Source organism: Aquarana catesbeiana, linkage group LG01 (assembly GCF_042186555.1).
Source record: "Aquarana catesbeiana isolate 2022-GZ linkage group LG01, ASM4218655v1, whole genome shotgun sequence".
NCBI lineage: Eukaryota > Metazoa > Chordata > Amphibia > Anura > Ranidae > Aquarana > Aquarana catesbeiana.
The window spans coordinates 323976179-324000444 of record NC_133324.1 but is presented as its reverse complement, the minus strand read 5'-3'; the positions used below and the strand labels follow the sequence as shown (position 1 = coordinate 324000444).

Below are 24266 nucleotides of genomic sequence, written 5' to 3'. Positions count from 1 at the left end.
AGAGTTGTTCCCAGGAGGTTTTAATATTATTTTAAATATTTGCAATAAAAATATTTTCTATGCAAATGTTGGACCTGGTGGCAAATATCAAGATTTTTTAAATGGCCAGTTTGTATCAAAATATGTTAATCTATCTAAATATCGAATCAACTTAACAGGCTATAATTAAAGTAAGGTATAGACCAAAAGTTAGGATTAAGGAAAAGTCGGTGACTTACAAAGATCACTTAAAGCTTTTGTATCCCGCTGGAGTTTTTTTTCCCTGCAAAGAAGTCAAAATGAGCTAGTATGCATCGCATACTAGCACATTATGTGAAACTTACCTTAAAACAAATCTGTTCCAGTGCCGCAATGTCAGCGCTGCAGCCACTTCCATCTTCACCCATCTTGCTTCTGGGTTCGCAGGTCCTGGCTCTGTGACTGGCCGGAGCCACAATGACATCACTCCCGTGCAATGACATGCACTCAGGAGCCACTGTTTACGGCACAGGGCTCGGAATAAATGGCACCAGTAATGTCACTGGCTGCATATATAAAAGTTGAGGATGTTGGAGTAGAGGACCTTTTACTTAAAGTGATTTTAAAAAAAATAAAAATAACAAACATGTCATGCTTACCTCCTCTGTGCAGTGGTTTTGCACAGAACAGCCTGTATCCTCCTCTTCTCTGGTCCCTTTTTGCTGCTCCTGGCCCTTCTCTCCTGTCGAGTGCTCCCACAGTAAGCAGCTGGATATGGGGGTACCCGAGCTGAGCTGCAGCTCAGTGTGTTCATTTAGACACGGAGCTGCCATTCGGCCCCCCGCCCCCTCTCTCTCCCGATTGGCTAACTGACTTTGATTGACAGCCACGGGAGCCCATAGCACCGTTGCTGTGTTTTAGCCAATGAAGAGGGAGAGTCAGGGACGGCCGAGGGACTCGTGGACATCGCTGGACAGAGGGGGCTCAGGTAAGTATTAGGGGGGGTGCTGGAGAGGCTGCTACGCACAGACGGCTTTTTAACTTAATGCATAGAATGCTTTAAGATAAAAAACCTGCCTTTACAACTTCTTTAAAGCAACACTATAATCGTCTTGGGCAAATTTATTTAGTGTTTTTTTTTTACTTATTAACTACTTCCCGCCTGGCTGTCATTTTGCTATAGGCCGGACGGGAAGTGGTTAATAAGTAGGTGTTTCATTTATCCTGACTGGACGTCATATGACCGCAGGGGTGCGCAGCGCGGCGATCGGTGGTTTCAGCGTGTCAGTCTGACACACCGCTACACCGATCTGACGGAGGCTCTTTACCACGTGATTAGCTGAGTCCAATCACGGCTGATCACAGTGTAAAAAGGAAGAACTGTTTAATGGCTTTTCCTCACTTGCGTCTGACAGACGTGATTGTTTATCAGCATAGACCCCCCCGGCACACTGGACCACCAGGGATGCCGCCCACAACACATTGATGAGCAGGTATGCCCCCCATGGCCACTGGGGATGCCCCACATCGCCCTAAAGGATGCCAATCAGTGCCCACAAATGGTGCCAGTAAGTGCCCACTATGAATGCCTGCCAGATGTCTCCTCATCAGTAATGCCCAGCAGTGCTACCCATTAGTGTCCATCAGTGCCACCTACCAGTGCCCATCAATGCCCAGCAGTACCCACCTATCTGTGCCACCCATAAGTACCTATTAGTGCCGCCTATCAGTGCCGCCTATGAATGCCCATCAGTTCCGCCTATCAATGCCCATCAGTGCTGCATACCAGTGCCACCTATCAGTGCCCATCAGTGCCGCCTATCAGCGCCACCTCATCAGTGCCCATCAGTGCTGCCTTATCAGTGCCTGTCAGTGCAGCCTCATCAGTGCCCATCAGTGGAGGAAAAAACGTACTTATTTACAAAATTTTATAACAGAAACAAAGAAAAACGTTTTTTTTTTTCAGAATTTATGGTCTTTTTTTATTTGTTGCGCAAAAAATAAAAACCCCAGCAGTGATCAAATACCACCAAAAGATAGCTCTATTTGTGGGAACAAAATGATAAAAAATGTGTTTGGGTACAGTGTAGCATGACCGCGCAATTGTCATTCAAACTGCGCTAAAAGCTAAAAATTGGCCTGGGCAGGAAGGAGAAAAAGTGCCTGGTATTGAAGTGGTAAAACAGTTTTTCTATCTGCTTTATTATATATGAACAATCTTTGTTTTACCCCAATTCCAAAAAAGTTGGGACGCTGTTTTAAATTTACATAAAAACAGAATGCAGTGATTTGCAAACCTCATAAACCTATATGTTATTCACAATAGAAAATAGAAAACATATAAAATGTTTAAACTGAGAAAATGTACCATTTTATGTAAACATCTGGGAACTGAGGAGACTCGTTCCTGGAGGTTTGGGAGAGGAATATTGTCCCATTTTTGCCTGATATAGAATTCTAAGGCCAAATCCACACAAGAATGGGCAGCTGCCGGAGTGCTTTACTTCTCCATCAGCTGTCCATTCCTGGCTGCAGTAAGGGGCAGTGTGGTGTGCGATTCATTGCAACACACACAGCTACTTTTTTTTATTTCTTTTTTTTTTGTACAAACTTTTTTTGAATTGTACAAAAATACACTGCATGTTCCATGTGATTCTGTACTGCACACCATGATAAAATGTAGCATGTCTGCATTATATAGCAGCACAGCCATGGGCTGCATTGCAGTGTGAATGAGACACCCATAAAATGATTGTTTTAATATGCAAGGCCTTCTCTGAAAAGGACGTTGTCTGGATAGAAGCATATGCTGCTCTATAACCTGGATATATCTTTCAGCATTATTGGTGCCTTTCCAGATGGGTATAAAGTGGAAAATCCGCGCTATCCCCTCACCCAATGTAAAAATATAAATATATATTAAAAAAGTAAATGTAAGGTGCTGCAACTAAAAAAACCTGAATATTCAGCTCATAAAAAAGTTAGATGTGCAACCAAAAATATATATATATATACAACCATATATGTGAAAGCATGCACAAAACAGATGCCAATATAAAATTAAAAGTCCATAGTGAGTGTCATTCCATATACATCTGTAGAACTGAACCCTTCAAAGGAAAGCGATTGCTCCGATCACCATATATTTCCACAGAAACAGCCGAGGAATAAGGTAGGGGAGGCCAGGGGGCCACTTACCGGATCTGTTGGATCTCTAACTATGGAGATCGTATAGGCACACACAGGAGGGGATGACTCCAGCAGGGACAGCATGTTCACACACACATCCAATCTCTGGATCCTCTCCTCTGACAGTTCCAAGTGCTGTGGTAGGGTTGAAGGGTTCAGTTCTACAGATGTATATGGAATGACACTCACTATAGACTTTTAATTTTATATTGGCATCTGTTTTGTGCATGCTTTCACATATATGGTTGTATATATATATTTTTGGTTGCGCATCTAACTTTTTAGACGCCTTTCCATATGTGCAAACTGCCTATTCCATACATACTAATGCACCCCCATGCCACCAGAGATGCAGGCTTTTGAACTGAACACTGATAACAAGCTGGAAGGTCCCTTTCCTCTTAAGTCCGGAGGACGCGGCACCCAAGGTTGCCAGAAAGAATGTCAAATTTTGATTCGTCTGACCACAGAACAGTTTTCCACTTTGCACCAGACCATTTAAATGAGATTGGGCCAGAGAAGATGCAGCGTTTCTGGATCACGTTCAGATATAGGTCCTCTTTTCATGATAGACCTTTACCTTACATTTTTAGATGGCACAGCAAACTGTGTTCACAGATGGTGATTTTTTTGTACATATTCCTGAGCCCATGCAGTGATGTCCATCAGCGAGTCATACCTGTGTAAAGGCCTGAAGATCACGGGCACCGAATATCGCATTTCAGCCTTGTCCCTTGTGCACAGAGATTTCTCCAGATTCTCTGAGTTTTTTAATAATATTATGTACTGTGGATGATAATATATTTGAAGTCTTTGCAATTTTACATTGAGGAACATTATTTTGAAATTATCCAGCTTTACTTCTGAGTCTCTGACTCTCTAAGATGCTCTTTTTATACCCAATCATGTTACTAACCTGTTGCCAATTAACCTTAATAATTACAAAATGTTCTTCCCTCTCTTCCTTGTTAGTACTATTTACTTTGCAAGCTTTTTGTTGCCCCGTCCCAACTTGTGTTGCTGCCAACAATTTCAACCTCACCTTTTTTTCCTAAAATGGTACATTTTCTCAGTTTAAACATTTGATGTTTTCTATTTTCTGTTGTGAATAAAATATGGGTTTATGAGTTTTGCAAATCATTGCATTCTGTCCCAACTTTTTTGGAATTGGGGTTGTAGCAGTGGTGAAAGGGATACAATGCCTTACATTTCAAAATATAGTCTAGGGTGCCATCTGTTGGCTGGATAATGGACTAACAATAATATGCATGTTTATATATTTTTTAATCCCTATCATACTGTAATAAATAAAGAAAGCATTGTTCCTCCACAAAAACAATGAAGCCAAGATAAAACCTAGGTAAACTTCTTAATAATTTATATGCCATTGCATATGAATGAAATTGCATCACACACAACATTCACAGGGGTTGATTTACTAAAACTGGTGCACTCATAATCTGGTGCAGCTGTGTATGGTAGCCAATTAGCTTCTAACTTCAGCTCATTCAATTAAAGTGGATGTAAACCCTCTCCTATGCCCAGTGAAGTGAACAGCCTCAGATGATACACAGAGATGAAACAAATCTCCCTACATACGTTTTACATGCATATCTGCTGTCTTCAGCTTTCTATATTCTTTAGAATTCTAACATTGTGTTAGAATTTTTACTTCCTCATTTTGCAGTAGGAGTGGATTCTTGGCTTACACTGTGTGACAGTTGACTGGAGGAAAGGCACACATCCCCCACCACATAGGCATAAGAACGAAGATACTTTCAAAGCTGTGCTGTGACAAGACAAGCTCTCTGCTAATCTATTTATAGCACCCACCCCTACACAAATTTCAGGCTGGTTTTATCTCCCATCTCAGAGGACTTGTCAGAAGTTATCATGCTGATAACAGAGGAATGAAACAGCAGAAAGACACCGACTCAGGCCTTTGGAGAGAGATAAGTAAACACTACAGATAGATCTGTCTAGGTCAAATTTCATGAATCAGGTTCACATCCACTTTAAGCTTTGGCAATAAAACATGACGTCTGAGCTAGAATTGAGATATGTACATCCAATTGGCCATATTGCTTTTTATCAAGGGTATCCAAGGAAGACTACAAGTATGGGATGTATAAAAGACCTTTGATGGCTTTATGTTGTTTTACCATAAAGAGAGCTAACATTTTAAGATCAGGAACATGAAAACTGTAAGTAACAGATGCCTAAATGTTAGTTCATGTAGAAAGGTGCATACTGATTGAGTCCTGATATTTATTTAAAGCATTTGTTACCCCTTCAAATTCCTGATATGTGCCTGTTGTACCAAGTTTCCTGTCCTCTTTGTATTGCTTCCTTTGTATGAAATCCCTGGTGTTCCTGCTAGTCCCCTTGCTTTCCTATTAAAAACTGACCACACTAAGCAGCAGAGCACACCTTGGTCAGTTCTCTAGCTATGCTGGGAACTCAGGCTGCTTTCTTCCAATGATTAGACTTGTCCTGAAACACCCCCACTGCACAGCCATTCACTGGGAAGCACAGTGTGCTGCTGCTTTTCCACCCCCCAGCTCTTAAACTGAGGAATTGGGAGCAAGTACCACCAAAAACAGGTACTCGTTTCCCTAAAGAAAAAACTGTGTAAGAAGCTAAGGGGAAGAATTGAGTGATGACAAATGTAATTTTTACGTGAAGGTCTGTTTCAATAGCTTTTGTTCCCTTCTAGAATCCACTGCTACTCAAATGCCCAATTTGGTTTTGGGCCATTATAGAGCCTGCAATATAAAACCATGGCTTTATGCTGGAGGTGCAATAGTAGCTCTTCTTTAGCCAAAGAAATGTGACAAATGACAGCCAGAGACGTGGCCTAAAGAAAACATCTTTAAACTTGCTTGTATCATAATCTGTGAAAGTGAACTAATATCTTTTTGGACAGGTATCAGATATCCACCAAGAAGAAAAAGCACAACAATGTACTTTTACCAGAATAACTAGTACATCAGGATTCATGTTCTGGTGTCTGCACTTTTCCAACACCAACTCCAAATTTAAACCTCAACTATACAGAGCCCATTTAAACTACTCACAGAAGGTGAATCCGACCACTGTTGACATTTTATTTTCTAGGGCTAGTAAGAAAAGAACCCATAACATGTGGTTGTTATAGTCAACTACTCTACTTTTTCTTTGCATTTGTGTTTATTGAGCTCCATGATGTGTGTGTATGTTTGCACATGAATGTATTATGAACAGCTATTAGTACAAAACAGAACTGAATTAGTTCAGTATAATATATTGTTTTAGTCTTAAAATGGAACATAATGATAACATGCATTTTTTAAATACTCTTAAAAAGCTGGCAGGACAGTATAGACATGCCTTTCTCAACCATTTTACCCCAGAGAAACCCTAGGAGTAATAATTTTCAGATCTTGGAGAACCCCAGCTAAAATTAATTAATCGGGGTCAGTGGGAAGAATGTCCATTACATTGGTGGTCGATGGGAAAAATGTTCCTTACAATGGTGGTCAGTGGGACACATATCTTTTATATTGGTGGTTGGTGGGAGGAATGTTCATTACATTGGTGGTCAGTGAGAAGAATGCTTCGCTTACAGTGATCATCTGTATGGCATACTTATAGAAACCTAAAAAGATCATTGATGTCATGCTGGTGGCTCTGCCAAGTGGTGATGGACCTGGACACCATCAGGTGAGAGGTCAATCAGCCACAGCTCATGGAATCTCTAACACCCTCTGGAGGAACCCTGGTTGAGAAAGGCTGATATGGACTACATAAGATGCATACCAACTCATCCAGATTCTTGAGATCATATATGGTACGGGGTGGTTGAACGGGAATCGGTGCCCGTGGATACTTGCGCTGTTCTAGATTCGGTTTGCCCCGACTAATCTCTTCATCAATCTCTTCTTCCATCTGAATAAGCATTGGTGCCGGCATACCAAATCGTGCCCCACGTCGGGCCACCTCCAGCAAGCATAACACAAAACTCTTCTCCCCTTTCCTCAGTACCAGATCATTGGTTTCAAACATTAGCACCTCTGGTATGCCAAGCTCCTTGCGGCACCAGCTAATGAAGTTAGATACGTTATCCCTGGCCATAAATGAACTTGGGATGGCTCCTTTAACCTGGAATGTTACATCCTTCTGTGGCAATCTCATGCCAGCAGCAGCTTCTGGATACTGTTTTTTAAAATCTTGTGCCAGCCGATTGAGATTATTAGCATGCTGACAAAGTGTGTACCCGGTCTCTAGTGCCTCCATGAAAGTGCCAGCATCCATGTCCAGGTCATACAACATATTGAGCCAATCAGTGAGATCTTCTTTCATGGCTTCAAGGTACTCCTCGCTGGAGCGAAAAGGTCGTATGCTTTTTGAAGCAGATGACTGAATTTGGCTTTGGTCTGCCATCTCTTCTCATTATTCTCTTCTGTCACCTGCAGAGGATTTGCAAACATTTATTAGCACCGTAGATATATTGTTTATTACAACATATATTTTCACATTCAAACATTAAAGTGTTACTAAACCCACAACATCAGTCTGCATATGCAGTAAAGCATGCTTGTTATACTCTATGGAACATAGGGGGTGAATCCTCAGCATTGTGTAAAAAGGCGGTTTGATCCTGTCTTCTCTTAACCTCCCCTTCTTCCAATGCCCCCAATCTGCCCCCAATATATCTGCTGATAGAACAGAGCCTTGGGGGCAAGCTGCTTTTTTTCCTTGGGAGGGTGCATGTGATCAGCACAGACCAATCAACACTGTCCAGACAGAGTGTCAGGGGTCCCGCAGCCTCATAAAGTAAAATGAAAACTCCTTCTACAAGCTTTAACCAGACACTGATAGAAGTCACAAGACTGCTCTAAGGCTGCATTCACACCTGAACGGTTTGAAGCTTGAAGCCTGAAGCTCCGCTGGAAGTGGAAAAATCAAGTATTCTCTATGGAGATGGTTCACATCTCCACTCCATGCTGCCTGAAAGCAAACGCCTGAAGCTCAAAAAGGTTATTGAGCTTTTTTTGTAGCTCAAATCTGCTCAAATTAAAAAATGTGAAAAAATAGAATAGTAATAATATATAAATAAATAAATGTAAAATGAATACACAAATAACTAAAAATCATCATAAATAAGTACAATAAATGAATAATATATAACACATTAATAAATAATAATTAACCTCTAACCTTAAAAATATGAAATACTTTATAATAATAAAATAACAATAAACACCCAAACTCAAACAAAACAATACATTATTAATAATAATCATAATCATAATAATAATGTATTTTGTGTTAGGGTTAGGGTGTTTAGTTATTTATTATTATTATTTTTTTAAGGGGTAGGGGTTAAAGTTAAGGGTTAATTATCTATTTATTGTTACTTAGTATTCATTTATTGAATTTATTTATGATTTTTATTTATTTGTGTATTTATTTTACATTTAATTATTCATTTATTATTATTTGTATAATAATAAATAAAAGTAAATAAAAAAATAATAATAAATAACCCTAACCCCAACTCCTACTCCTAATCCTAACCTAAACTGAACTTGAACCCCTTACCCTAATGAAAAAACATTATAATAAATAATAATAATAAAAGAAGAAATAAAAGCTAAAAGAAAAGCTAAAAACGCTGAAATACCTAGCAACGAATGATGCAACAGATAATAGTTTTCTCTACTGGCTAATAGAAAAACACCAAAGCCCAAAAACGCTGCATACAAATGCACAAGTTGCGCATAAAAACGCACCAAAATCGTGCATAACAAATGCACGAAAAAAATGCCAGAAAACTCTATTTATTTGCCTTGAAATGGGACCATGGGGCAATCCCCTAACAGGAGCTTCCCCCCACTATGGCTCTAAAGCTTCTAAAGTGGTGTTCCAACTTAACTGTCACCTAACCCACAGTTCAGATTGGGATACATTGTGCCCCCTCCCAATAGCTACATTTACCATTTATGTTGTTATAGGGTACATGCACATTCATATTACAAGTAATGAATAGATGCACTAGCACCTGCATTTCAATTCTATACCCCATGTCATGATATGTATTCCTATATGCTTGAAATTCAATTACGCTTTTGTGCATAAAAAAAAAATAAAATAAACAAGAAAAAATACAATGTACTGAGTTTTAATGAATACATAGCTGCATTCATTTGTATTTCTAATATTGAACTTGAGTTTTCAATCAGGTAGGGTAATAAACTCAATAACAGTACAACATATGCTCAATAGAGTATCTTGGAAGCATATTAAATAGCTGAGACAGAAAAAGTCTTATCAAGTTGTAAACGGTCTTATCGTATTGTAAACAATCTTCAGCAGGTTGCATACAGCACATACTGGCTGGTGTCATGGGATGATACAACCCTAGACACTAGCAGTTTATTTAATTAGGCAGTACAAGTAGTAATGATATACAGAATGCAGTGACCCAAACCAGCCTAAATTTCCAATAGCTGCCAAAAAATCCTTGTGTTCTGATTGGCTACTATGGACTGCTGCGCTCTGCATATTGCCCTCTGTATTTTCATGTGTTTATTGGTAAATATAGTCAGTTTCACTACAAGCATTGTTGCATGCCAAATATATACATAAAATACATGGCAGTGTTTGAAATCGGTTGTTCCATATTTATTTATTTATTCTAGGCACTGTAAAATGTTTGGTTATAAAGATCATAGAGTTTAAACAGAGAGAAGGGAGAGATTACATGTGCCAAGGCTAGGTTCATACTAGTGAGCCTGCATTTTCTTGCTTTTTTGTATGTGTTTTGGTGTATTGTGGTATGTTTTTCTTCCACATAAATGTTATTGTTTATTTTATAATAAGAACGTTACGTAAAGGACAGCAAAGAAAAGAAGGCAATCAGAGCACACACAGTAATAAAGTGTCATACAGATGGGTTAAAAAAAAGGAAGGTGGGGGGGGGCTAAGAAAAATATATATATAAGAGAAATAAGAGAAATGGGTTTTAGCAGTGAGCACAATGTTTTGATGCAATATTAAAGCACTCCTACTGAAGTGTATGGGACCAATGTGGCACCAGAAGAAGCACCTGCACATTTTTCCAAGTCGCACGGAAGCGCATTGTAGAAGTGTAACAGATCACACAGATGTGAAAGAAGCCTCAACCTGAGCAATGCCCTAAGTACATAACCTTTACCAGAGCAGAACAATTTACAGGTACATTTGAGCTTTGCATGAGTATACAAGCCTTTTAGAAGTGCATTTCAAGAGCTCTACATTGTGCATTCAAACTTCAGGCATTTTTGTTTTAGCCAATTGAAAGCTCTAGGGAGGGGGAGAGGGGAATTAGTTCTTACAGAAAAAAAACAAAACCTGAAAAAAATGTGTGAACATTTTATGCAGGCATTCCCTTTCAAATCTGAACTAAACCCTCCCGTACTTGGCCTTTCCAAATTTCTATGCTTATTATCTGGCCTCCCAACTCGTGATTGTGCACGATTGGCTTAACCCTACCACTATCAATGCCTGTACAACCACTGAGGCTGCCATAGCTTCCTCTTTGGAGACATTACATAACATATATATATATATGTATATATATATATATATATATATATATATATATTATAATATAATATTTACAGGCGTCGGGTTCCTCCCCTTCGTGGTACAGCTTTGTTAAATACTACTCTCTCCTTATTTCTCCGTATTCAGAAGCATTTATGCCTGCACAATGGTCTACCTCACCTAACTCTCCCCTGTGGTTGAATCCTTCCCTACCGGAACTCAATACTATCCCCGATGTACTGCGATGCTCCTCCAAAGGTATTATATATATGTGAGATATATACCCCACTGGGTCTCAAATCCTACGATCAGTTGTGCGAATAATTTGAACTTCCAGCTAATTTTTATTTTTTTATTACCAACTCCACCATGCTATCAGAGCCCAATTTGGCTTCTTTTCCAGCCCTATACTGTAGAAGTCACTCCCTTTGAAAAACTACTACGTAGATCTGACACCACCGGATTAATCTCATAGTATTCTGCTCTTAATAGTGACACAAATGATAAATATTTGGTGGCTCAACAGAAATGGTTATCACTCGACCTCCACACTACAGACCAGGAATGGTCAGAGTTTGAAGGGACATATAAATCCTCTGTCATCTATTCTACGGATAGGGTTATCCAACTTAAACTGTTCCATTACAGTCACTTTACCCCCGTGCGTCTACATAAAATGGGCGTGCGCCCAGATGCTTTTTGCTTTAGAGGTTGTGGAGAAGTGGCTGACTTCTTCCATTGCCCTTGGATCTGCCCATTTGTTCAGGCCTTTTGGTCAACATTTTCATCTCCTCGACCGTGGGTTTGCCCAATATTTTCCATCCTAAAAACTGTCTCCTCTGTATTTTTAGAGACCTGTCTGTCTCCAAATATGAGAAGCGCTTATTGCGCATTATATACTTCTATGCTAAAAAGACCATCCTATTCACATGGAAGGGTGTCACTGTCCCTATTATATCTATGTGGCTACAGTTACATAACAATAGCCTCCCACTTTATAAACTCGCCAATGATCTTCGGAAGAAGCCCCATTTGTTTGATGCTGTTTGGGACCGCTGGCTTTCTAACCCACTTACTCTTGCCTCTGTTACACCAGACCAGGGTTTCTCAACCAGGGTTCCATGGAACTATAGGGTTCCTCCAGAGGTTGCTAGGGGTTCCTTGAGCAATGAGCAGTTTTTGCCTCTCAGATAAGTTCCCACTAACACCAATGATCTTTTTAGCTATCTACAAGGAGGTAATTCTTCTCAATGACCATAGTTATAAGGAGCATTCTTCCCTATGACCATCACATTCATTTATCATGAGTTGTAGATAAAGTAATTTTTAGCAGGGGTTCCCTGAGGGCAGAAAGTAATTTCAAGGGTTCTTCTGTGTTGAAAAGGTTGAGAAAGGCTGCTCCAGACAGTCACTGAATGTAATGCCATGCTTTGTATTATGACCTACTGTTTGATCTGACTCACGATATTTGGTGTATCATCTAAGTTACTATTCTGATATGTTTTGTGAATCATTGGTAAACAGCTCAGAGTGTTCTTGTTATTTAAATTTTTTGTATTACTGTGGTTTTTTTTTCTATGAAACTCAATAAACATATCTTTAAACAAAAAAAACCCCTCCCATACTTTACAACCAAGGAATCTGCCATCTTAGGCTACATTCACACCGGTAATTTAGGTTGTTGTGAATTGCAGCGGCAGGAATCTTCTGATCCCTGATGCAGCTGTGAGCGGCTAGGTGCGGCCGCTGGCCCCATTTACTATAATGACAGGTTGCAAAGTCACAAAGTGCATCAAGCAGCAATCACTGCAGGTAAACGCTGGCTGTGGGAAGCTGCAAATAGCTGCGGCGGTATGCGACTTGTCACTCACAGCCGCAGATCCTTGCCGCTGCAATTTGCCCCAGCCTAAATCGCTGGTGTGAGTGTAGCATTAGCCTCTGCTTGATATGCAGTTTTCATGGTGCTGCACACTGATCAGTTATGACACCAGCCATTGATGCCTTGACAGTTTGGTTGAAAGCACAGGCAGTTGTGACAGTTGACATTCAGCTCTGCTCTCTGCACAGTCTATTTCAGGGGTGTCAAACCATCACAGTGCACCCCCCCTTACCTTGTGCTGCTGCTGGGGGCAGAGCTGGAAAGCAGAAAGTGCAGGGTCTGGAAGAGGACCAGAGAAGGGCTGGAGTCAGATGCCAAAGTCTGCTGAGACCAGGGGAAGTGGAGACAAGGAGGTGCTGTAGCTGCACAAAGAAGCGCAGGATCTGGTGGAGGAGTTCTGTCCTCCACTCTGCTGCTGACACAAGGTTGGGGAGGAGACAAAGGAGGTGCTGCAGCTGGGCGGAGAAACACAGGAGCAGGTGGAGGAGTTCTGTCCTCCTTCTTGCTGCTGAGACAAGGCAGGGGCAGAGACGAGGGAGGTTCTGCAGCTGCACAGAGAAGCGCAGGACCTGGTGGAGAAGTTCTGTCCTCCTTTCTGCTGTTGACTGCTGAGACAAGGTGGAGGCAAAGGTGAAGGGAGGTGCTGTGGCTGTGTAGAGGCGCACAGGATCAGGTGGAGGAGTTCTGTCCTCCTCTCTGCTGCTGAGACAAGGTGGGGGGCAAAGATGAGGGAGGTGCTTTGGCTGTGTAGAGATGCACAGGATCTGGTGGAGGAACACTGTCCTCTTTTCTGCTGCTGAGAGAAGGTGGGGGTGGAGATGAGGGGAGAACCGCAGCTGTGCAGAGACACACACTATCAGATGGAGGAGTTCTGTCCTCCTCTCTACTGCTGAGACAAGGTGAAGGTGAAGACGAGGGAGGTGCTGCAGCTGTGAGAAGCACAGGATCTGGTGGAGTTCTGTCCTCCTCTCTGCTGCTCAGACAAGGTGGAGGTGAAGACAAGAGAGGTGCTGCAGCTGTGCGGAGAAGCACAGGATCTGGTGGAGGAGTTCTGTCCTCCTCTCTGCTGCTCACACAAGGTGTGACGCATGTGGTGTATATCTAGCACAAAGATGATAACTTACTTTTACAAGGTAACCAAGGCTGGTGCAAGGATTTTTGACACCCTATTACAGGGGTCTAAAACTGGCAGCCCTCCAGCTGTTGCAGAACTACAATTCCCATCAGGCATTGCAAGGCTGACAGTTACAGGCATGACTCTCATAGGCAGAGGAATGATGGGACTTGTAGTTTCGCAACAACTGAAGACCCCTGCCCTAGGCTAAACCAAACTGTGACAGTGGGGAGCTCAGAGGGACACATCAGGGGATTGGCGGCACCTGCAGCGGATGTGTTCCCGGGACAGCCAGCACTGAACGGGACTCACGGCGACTAGGAGAGGAGAGCCAGAGAGAGGTAAGTACATGCCTGGGGCTTCACCAGGACAGAGGCCGTGGCTGCCCCCTAAATGGTAGTGCGCCCCAGTGGTATTGCCAGCCAAGAAGGTAACATCTAAATTTGGCAAAGGCATTTGGTGTACGATTTATCTCCTTTGGGGCTATTGAGGAATATGTTTAAGGGAAAGTTTTTTTGAATGTATGGTGTGCTAGTCCATTGCTTTTCATGTATGTGTATTATAGAGTCATTAGGATATTCTCTTCCTTTCTATTACTCTTATATATAGGTTGTGTTCATTTATTGTATGCATGAGAAGTGTTGAGACATTGAGCTGCCCCTCTATGGGAAGAGCTCTCATAGACATACATAGGAATTAGAGGGGGGGGTGACATATAGAAATAAGGAAGCCATAGGTGCTCCTTACCTGGAGTAGAAAGTTCTCCTTGTCCTCCCTGGGTCAGTTGGCTCCATGAATGTCCATACACAGTGCACATGTCATCCTGTCTCCGGAGCTCTAATACCACGACGTCATCGGACTACCAAATCCTCTGCTGTCACTTCAATTGTCCCCTCCCCTCCCCCCTGGTCACAGCATGTCCCCCTGATAATACTAGGTGCCTACAGGCTGCCGAGCTTCTTCTACGAGGAGGAGGAGGAGGAGGAGGATGAAGGAGGAGAAGAGGAGAGCCTCGCCCTCTGTACAAGGTTAATCAATGTAATCCTCTGCCAGTCACCTGAGTCACCATCCTTGTCACAGCGCCTTACTTGTGTCTTCCTGTCCTGGCCGAGGACGGAGGAGCCCATCAATGACTAAGCTGCCGGGCCGTCCCCTCCTCTGGGAGGGAAAGGAGAGAGGGAGAGGAGACTCAGCTTCATTACAACTTCCTGCCAGCCCGGCCCGGGTGTCCATTCATTACTGGTGACATCATAGTACAGGCAGCTCCTCTCCTCAGCACTCCATCCTGACTCAATGCAGCCTATAGAGCCCATTCCCATCACTAGCTGCACGTCTTTTACGCACACATGACGCGCGTTTTTCCATCCGTGTTTGTCCTGTATGGTCACTTCCCTTCTTTACTTTCTGTGGGCTTCAAGGACCACACTATAGTGCAGAGCCACGTTCCCACACCGCATTCTGATCGCAATGCCCTTGTGGTCTGCTGGGGGGGGGGTCAGTTCAAGTTTAAGGACAACCCCAAACGTAGGTCGCACCTCACCGGTTCGCGTTCTGCGGTTGCCGCACCTTTAAAAAGTAGTGCAGCACGCGTGGTGCGATTTTTAGCCCATTAAAAAAAGAATGGGGCTGAAATTGCGCCGCACAGAACTGCATGTGAAGCGCACAGGAACCGCACAGCGTTCTCATGCAGTGCCTTAGTGTGAATGAGTGCGGTGCGCGTGCGTGCCTTGAGCCGCAGTTCACACTTGTGCGAATTCTATGCGGATCAGATGCGATACAAAAAACATAGATTTGCATGTCATTATTTCCAATAAAGGCTGTTCACATACACTATTACCAAAAGTATTGGGACACATGCCTTTACACACACATGAACTTTAATGGCATCCCAGTCTTAGTCCGTAGGGTTCAATATTGAGTTGGCCCACCCTTTGCAGCTATAACATCTTCAACTCTTCTGGGTAGGCTGTCCACAAGGTTTAGGAGTGTGTCTATGGAAATGTTTGACCATTCTTCCAGAAGCGCATTTGTGAGGTCAGGCACTGATGTTGGACGAGAAGGCCTGGCTCGCAGTGTCTGCTATAATTCATCCCAAAGGTGTTCTGTCGGTTTGAGGTCAGGACTCTGTGCAGGCCAGTCAAGTTTCTCCACTCCAAACTCACTCATCCATGTCTTATGGACCTTGCTTTGTGCACTGATCCAAATCATTTGGTGGAGGGGGGATTATGGTGAGGTGTTGGGCTTGGCCCCTTAGTTCCAGTGAAGGGAACTCTTGAGGTGTCAGCATACCAAGACATTTTGGACAATTTCATGCTCCAAACTTTGTGGGAATAGTCTGGGGATGGCCCCTTCCTGTTCCAACATGACTGTGCACCAGTGCACAAACTAAGTCCGTAATGACAAGGATGAGCAAGTTTGGGGTGGAGGAACTTGACTGGCCTGCACAGAGTCCTGACCTCAACCCGATAGAACATCTTTGGGATGAATTAGAGCTGAGACTGCGAGCCAGGCCTTCTCGACAAACATCAGTGCCTGACCTCACAAATGCACTTCTGGAAGAATGGTCAAACATTCCCATAGACACACTCCTAAACCTTGTGGACAGCCTTCCCAGAAGAGTTGAAGCTGGTATAGCTGCAAAGGGTGGGGCAAATCAATATTAAACCCTACAGACTAAGACTGGGATGCCATTAAAGTTCATGTGTGTGTAAAGGCAGGAGTCCCAATACTTTTGGTAATATAGCGTATATGCGGTGCGAATTTGATGTGGTTCAAAAAAGGGTCCTGTGTGAGTTTAGTGTGGTGTGGAGCAAATTTCAGCTCCAAATACTTCTATGAGACCGGATTGAATTCGCAGTCCAGTGCTCATATCACTGTAAATTTTTTTTATATAGAAAATAAAATCGCAGATGTGACCACTCCCCTCACAAAATCGCACTAAATTCGCATTGAATCCACAAATGCTAAGCAGAAGTCACATTGCAATGCAAAAAAATCGCATTGTGAATTTGCACCGTGTACCTCTTTAAATTTACACCCACTTCGCATCAGTGTGAACCGGGGCTTACATGCATTTGCAGTGCAAAAAGATGTAGCGTGTTTTTTTTCACTGCACTGTAATGCCCCGTACATACGATCGGAAATGCCACCAGCAAAACTCCGATGAGAGCTTTTGGTCGGAAATTGCGACCGTGTGTATGCTCCATAGGACTGTTGCTGGCCGAATTCCAGCCAGCAAAAGATTGAGAGCAGGTTCTCTATTTTTCGGCCGGAAAAAGTTCCTATCCGAAAATGCGTTCGTCTGTATGCAATTCCGCCGTGCAAAAAAATCACGCATGCTCGGAAACAATTCGACGCATGCTCGGAAGCACTGAACTTCATTTTCTCAGCTTGTCGTAGTGTTGTACGTCACCGCGTTCTTGAAGGTCGAAAGTTCAGAGAACTTTTGTGTGACCGTGTGTATGCAAGGCAAGCTTGAGCGGAATTCCATCGGAAAAACCATCCAAGATTTTTCCGACGGCAATTCCGCTCGTGTGTACGGGGCATCATAGCGTAAAGTGGTTCCAAAGGCTGAAGGTGTTTTACCTTCATGCATTCTATGTAGTAAGGTAAAAAACCTTCAGCATGCAACTCCCCCACAGCCCCCCTTATACTTTCCCCAGCCCAATCCCAATCCAGCAATGTGTATGAGAGCAGCTGCTCTCCAGGGTCTCTGCCTCCTGATTGATTGAATGTCAATCAAAACTTACAAGACTCCCTCCAGGTCCCAAAATCACTCAGCTCCAAAACGTGCCATCATATAAATGTAGTCAGCCCCTTGGGAGCCCCTAGCAAATAATCGTGAAAAATCAAAAAATAAAGTAACTAGTTTTGGGTTCAAGAACAAATCATCACAGAACTGGGTCTCTGTAAATTATCCTAAAAATCTAAACCAATGCATCATAAAAGACAACTTCACTATTCATATAGACGGGACTTTTGTTCTCAGAGAATAGGTTCAGGAACTCCCCTTTTCAAGTCACCCATTTTCTCCGCCCCCTATCCACCTCTGAGCACCATCCCTTGGTTCTATCCTCTACCCATCTTCCAGTACAGCCCTTTTTAGAGAATACAGAACCAAGTTTCATTTTGTGGTGCTAAGTAATTTGTATAGATTTTATTAATAAGCATTAAGATATACACCTTTCTTTCAACAATAGATCCTCCCTTTCAACAATAGACCCTCTTGCAACACAATGACCCTCCAGTAACAACAGATCCACCCCAGCAACAATAGACCCCTGTCAGCAACAACGGATCTCCCAGCAGCCAGCATCAATAGACCCTCCAGCAGCCAGCATCAATAGACCCTCCAGCAGCCAGCATCAATAGACCCTCCAGCAGCCAGCAACAACAAACCCCTCTCTCATCAGTAAATCCCTCCCAGCAACAACTGGCCCCCAGCAACAATAGATCCCCCAGCAGCAAACATCAATAGACCCTCCAGCAGCCAGCATCAATAGACCCTCCAGCAGCCAGCATCAATAGACCCTCCAGCAGCCAGCATCAATAGACCCTCCAGCAGCCAGCATCAATAGAACCTCCAGCAGCCAGCATCAATAGACCCTCCAGCAGCCAGCATCAATAGACCCTCCAGCAGCCAGCATCAATAGACCCTCCAGCAGCCAGCATCAATAGACCCTCCAGCAGCCAGCAACAACAAACCCCTCTCTCATCAGTAAATCCCTCCCAGCAACAACTGGCCCCCAGCAACAATAGATCCCCCAGCAGCAAACATCAATAGACCCTCCAGCAGCCAGCATCAATAGACCCTCCAGCAGCCAGCATCAATAGACCCTCCAGCAACCAGCATCAATAGACCCTCCAGCAGCCAGCATCAATAGAACCTCCAGCAGCCAGCATCAATAGACCCTCCAGCAGCCAGCATCAATAGACCCTCCAGCAGCCAGCATCAATAGACCCTCCAGCAGCCAGCATCAATAGACCCTCCAGCAGCCAGCATCAATAGACCCTCCAGCAGCCAGCATCAATAGACCCTCCAGCAGCCAGCAACAACAAACCTCTCTCTTATCAGTAAGTCCCTCCCAGCAACAACTGGCCCCCAGCAACAATAGATCCCCCAGCAGCAAGCATCAATAGACCCTCCAGCAGCCAACAACAATAGACCCTTCCCTCAACAGTAGATTCCTCCCATCAACAATAGATCTCCCAGCCCCCAGCACCCTTTGCCATTACATACATTCAGTGCAGGAGGTTCCGGAACTGCGTTCCCCCACGTTCACGCTGAAAAAAAGCCCTGCATATAGACAAATATAAAGTCATTCATAAACCCCATACCACCCTGAATGTCAATCACAGCTCACAGCCAGTGAGGAGGGAGCAGGGGACGGGGCCGAGCCCCCTTCTGTTTGTTTTATGGACACACACAGAGAGGGGCTCAGGAGCAAGCACACATGAGTGCCCCCATAGCAAGCAGCTTGCTATGGGGGCATTTGGAGAATAGGGGAGCCAGGAGCTCCGGCGGGCGACCCAAGAAGAGGAGGATCCGGGCTGCTCTGTGCAAAACCATTACACAGAGCAGGTAAGTATAACATGTTTGTTATTTAAAAAAAAATACCTTTAATATACACTTTAATATCACTTAACTATGTCCATAGAATAACCTGGATTTTGCACTGTCTGTCTATGCAGGTGGAATGCAGTAAAAATGCATCCAACTGCATCTAGTGTGAATAGGCCCTAAAGGGTGTCTGGTGTTTTTCTTGTTCTGCCACTAAACGCCCCTGCATGTTAGCTTATGTGTCCACATTAGGCATTTACAGGCGTTTAAAGGCAGAAAAAAATCAAATTAAAAAACTGCCAGAGCATCCAGGAGCAGCAGTATTTGATGCTAGGCACGTCAAGCCCTTGAGCATTAATTCATTTCAATGGGTAGAATAAATTATTATTCTGGCAAAAAAATGAATTAATGCTTGAGCGCTTGAGCAGCCTAAACACGTACAGATGATTACACGCATCAAGCGTTTTTTCTTCCAAAATGCAGGTGCCAGGAGGAAAGGCAAATTGGAATGATAGGCAAACATCCTGTGTGCATGACACAGCCTGACACTTTTCGGGTCACTGGGGCCCAGCCAGAAGATAATCTGCCATGGCACACTCTTTATAATATGGAGATAAATGTGTCTTATGTGTGACTATGAAATTGTTCTTTTCTTTTCCTTTCTTAGTCATTGTATACTGTATTTATGTTATTTTGGACAATATGTATTTGTGTGTATCCTATTGATGTTGCATGTATTATTTTGTGACATGTCTTGTATTTTTTTTTAATTTTCAAATTAAAAAAAAATAAATAAAAAATATGGGGAACAGTGGATTGCCAGCTTTCAGAGACCCCCACTATACAGTATGTGTTCCCATTCACACAGCATACCTACAAATCAATCTAACATATAGATTTCTTTCATTATACCTAGGACTTTATCAGTTGCTTCTATTGTTCAGGATAGCTTGCTACAGTATGTGAAATCAGAGGATAGATTTGTTTAAAATTGCATTAACGTACGATGAGGGAAATTTATAAGGCTTCTTTCAGTCAGTCTCTCTCTGAAAAGCCATCCATTGTGGATCACTTATCAGAGGGTGGTATAGCAGTGTTTGGCTTCTTTTTGTTTTTTTCCATCCCAGGGGCGATATTGTATTAAAAAAAAAAAATCACACCCCAAACAGAGCCCCCCCAAAATGCCCAAGTTAAAATTACATTTGTACAGCTCTTTCAGGCTGTAATGTTAGCATTTAGGTGGGCAGCCATGGGGCAATGAAACCGCAGCTCAGCCTCCTGTTTTTCTGCCTCCCCTGGCCACCCCTGTGAATGAGACCTAAGACTGGAGCAAACAATCTGGAGCAGCAGTGCATATCAACCAATCAGCTTCTAGCTTTCATTTTCAAAGCTTAGGGCCATTTCACACATACACCATTGACAATGTCTTTTAATGACAAAACGCATAGGGTGGAGCTACGGTGTGTGACGTCATCGCGTAACGGACCACGGCCATCTTGTTGGTTTGACACTTTTACTGCTACATGATATGCTGAATTCGCTTTGACATATGTGAGTACATTAAATTTTTATTAAATGTGTGCACTTGATTTTGCTACACTATGAGGCAGTTTTGTTTTCTTTCTGATTTATGCATTATGGATAATTAAACCTTCACTGAGGCAGTGTTGTCCTTTTTCCTGGGCGTGTGTTACAGCATATGAGTACCAGTGGAGTGGGATGTCGAAAGTCCGGCCATCGCTATGACATACGTGTGCTTTCTTCCTGACCGCTTGATTCTGGTAGTCAGTGTTATGCGGTAAGAGGCTGTGTGCGTGTGGATTTGAAGGTGGAGGATATCTTCTTTTGTAGGCACTATTACATCTTTAAGCACAGTTTCAGGTGGTCTTGATGGGTCACTCACTGGATACTCCCTAAGGATTGTTTCTATGGACTTTATTAGGGTTTCACTGCTAGATTTGTTATTTTGATGTAATGATTAGTGTTGCATGCTATTTTTAACATATTTATTATGTTTGTAGATTATATTCACTCTTTCTTAAATCATTTCACACATACTACAGTAACCAAAGGTTTTTTTTGCACTGGAAGCCTACCAGGAACACCAGTCACTGCTAGCACACACAGAAAACAATGGTTTCTATGTGGCATATTCACACTGAAACATAGCCCAGAGTGCTGCTGTAGAGTGACATGAATGTAGTGTCACTTTGTACACTTCAAATAAAGTTGAGAAAAAAAGGGAATTTTTTTGAAGCATTGAGACGTGCATCCCACCGAAAGGAGCCTGCAGGAAGCAGTCTAACAGCATGGAGGGAGCCTGCTGAAGCTGAGGATCGAATAAGAAAAACTTTTTTTTCCAGTACTCTAGACCTAAACAAGCGTTTAACTCTTGCAGTGCACCTCTGCACTAGAGTATTTTTCCTTTCCCTGGAGTTTAGCTTCAACCCTTTGTTAGGACAGACAGAGTGCACATCTAGATTACAACTAATAATGGGATCTGCCAGCACAGCATGGACAGGGTTGATTATGGTAAACATAACTTCCCAGACCCTTTCCTTAAAGCTGTACTCCAAGGAAAGCAAAAATCCTCCCTTGGGTTGCCCCCAAACTGCAAGGGTTGAATGCTCGCTTAGGTCTATGCTACCAGAAAAAGCACTTTCACTTACCTGATCCACTGCTTCTGCAGGCTCTCTCTGCACTGCTAGTCTGGTCCCCCCATCCTTGTTTGCCCTACATTCCAGTGGTCGCAGGTCCTCTGACGTCATCAAGTACAATGTAGAGCCCAGTGCCTTGCACTGGACACAAGGACACTAAGGGAAATCCACGACCATCCAATAAGGAGAGCAGGGCCGGGACAAGGAGTGGGCAGGAGGGGTGGCTGCCCTGGGCAGTGTGGCATCATGTGAGGTGGGGGGGGGGCCTGTAAATGAGATGGGGGATGGGGGTTTGTGTTGACAGGGGGAATATGGGGGCGGCAGGGGGTAAGAATTGTTCTAGGAGGGGAAATTTGGGTGGAAATGCTGGGAGTGGTGATTTAGGGGGATTTGCTTTGGGATGGGGAATGGGAAAAGAGGATTTGTGCTAGGAGGGGGATTTGGGGGGGGTCTGTTCTAGAAGAGGTGATATGGTGGGGGGTGATTTTATTTAAGGTAGGGAGATTTTTTGCTAGTGCTAGAGAAAATTGAGTACTGTCCGTGATACTTTTTTTATTTGCACTAACATACATACTCTGTCACAATTGCACTAATACGGCTACAATCAAATCAAGTTTGCTAGTGCTAGAAAGGGAAATTTTTTGGAGGGGGGAGTATTTGTGCTAGGAGGGGGAATGGGGAGGGGATTTGGAGTGGGAGGGGAGAGTATATGTATTTGAAGGGGAAATTTGAGGGGTGGAAGATTTGTGCTAGGAGGTATGAGCTTTCATTTTTTTGGGGGGGGGAGTTGAGGGATGTGGGGCAAAATTGGAGCTGAGGTAGGGGCTTTCAGCAGGGGGGGCGGATTTGTCATGGGAGGAAGGGGAATTTCTGCTTAGGTGGTAGTAAGCATGCAGATTTGTGTTCAATTTTTGGGGGAGGAGAAACTTTGCTGACACACGATGCTCATATATTTTGGGGGTGGGGGGGGGGGGGGCAGTTTGGCATGTTAGCCCTGGGCTCTAGATGACCTTGCCCTGGCACTGAAGCAGAGCATAGGATCGAATAAGTAAAACAGTACTCTAGATATGGAAATAGGAGTTTTCAGCTAGTGAAAAGGTAAACAGCAATTTTTTAATTATTATTATTATTATTATTATTATTATTATACAGGATTTTAATGTTTTATAAACGTATGCTATGTGAATGGGAACATTTAACAAATATCAAGAAGGTGTTATCCCAATATGGCTGCAAAAGTTGAACTACACTTTAAAGGGACAAAGAAAACACAATAGCGATTCCCAAAGCATCCAATTATCTTTCAGATTTCTAGCCAGTAACGTCACAGCCTGAATCTAATTCTTCTGCTGCTTAGTTGATAAATGAGCTCCTTTTTTTTTTTTACTGCAGAAACCAGGACAGTATGAAATGTACTGCAAGCCTCAGCTCATCAAGAATAAAGATATTTACGTACATAAAAGTGACAGTTATCTTCAGCTGTGTCCAATGAGATTTGAAAATGCAAGTCACATGGCTAAAATCAAGCTTGCATCTTGTGAATTTAGCTTTGTAGATCCTGAAAGCCAAGCTTGTAAGAAGAAAAGAAAGGGGGCTTTATAAAAGGTCTAGCCTCCAGCTGTGTAGCACTCCCTTGCACTGTACATCACCCTGTGGCTTTAAGGATGATCTCACGCCAGGCAGAGGAGGGTGAGGCTGCCTTGTTTCACGACTCCAGACTGTTTGGCCTCAATCCCAAGTTTAAATATTTTAACGTCTTGGCCAATGCGGAAAAAAGAAATAATGGCTGGGTTCTTAACCCTTTGCTGTGGAATCTAATCTCTTCGAACGTAATCTGTTCAGTGAGCTGTTTGATATATTTTTTTTAGTCAATACTACCCTAATATAGATCTGGGTTCTCGCTATTTTATTGGAAGCATTCTGCAGATTCATCCTTTGAAATAAATCCTGTTTGATTTTCATCCGAATACTTGCATCAAATAATTTTATTGGCTTGAATATGAGATAGTGGTATGCAGAGGCCACAAATGAAAATAAAAAAAAAGGCTGTGATGGCTAGCCCTAAGTCCAGTCATAGCAAATATTGTTTAGATATTTTACATGATAAATGCACAGTTTACAGATCTATATGTATGCATTTAGGGCCAGTTCACACCACATGCAGTCCAGTGCGTTTTTTTTTTCTGCATCAAAAACGCATAGAAAGTAGGTTATATGGTTTTCAATGGCATAGTTCACACCAGTGCTTGCAGTTCCAGAAAAAAAAAAAGTAGAACATGCTGCATTTTTCCTGCACTGGAACACTATAAAAAGTATCAAAAGCTCATGGGAACGCACCTA

At 42.8% G+C, this 24266-nt stretch overlaps 1 protein-coding gene across 1 annotated transcript in view; it reads right to left on the bottom strand.

Moving 5' to 3' along the window:
* GAS2L1 (growth arrest specific 2 like 1) overlaps nucleotides 1-15058 on the bottom strand; it is a 77901-nt gene extending 62843 nt beyond the window's left edge. The window contains exons 1-2 of the mRNA XM_073630590.1: nucleotides 14457-15058; nucleotides 6946-7595 (exon numbers count right to left, since the gene is read on the bottom strand). Of these exons, the coding sequence (XP_073486691.1) occupies nucleotides 6946-7569 (624 nt within the window). The 5' untranslated portion in view covers nucleotides 7570-7595; nucleotides 14457-15058. The remainder of the gene's footprint in view (nucleotides 1-6945; nucleotides 7596-14456) is intronic.
* Nucleotides 15059-24266: the final 9208 nt, after the last annotated feature.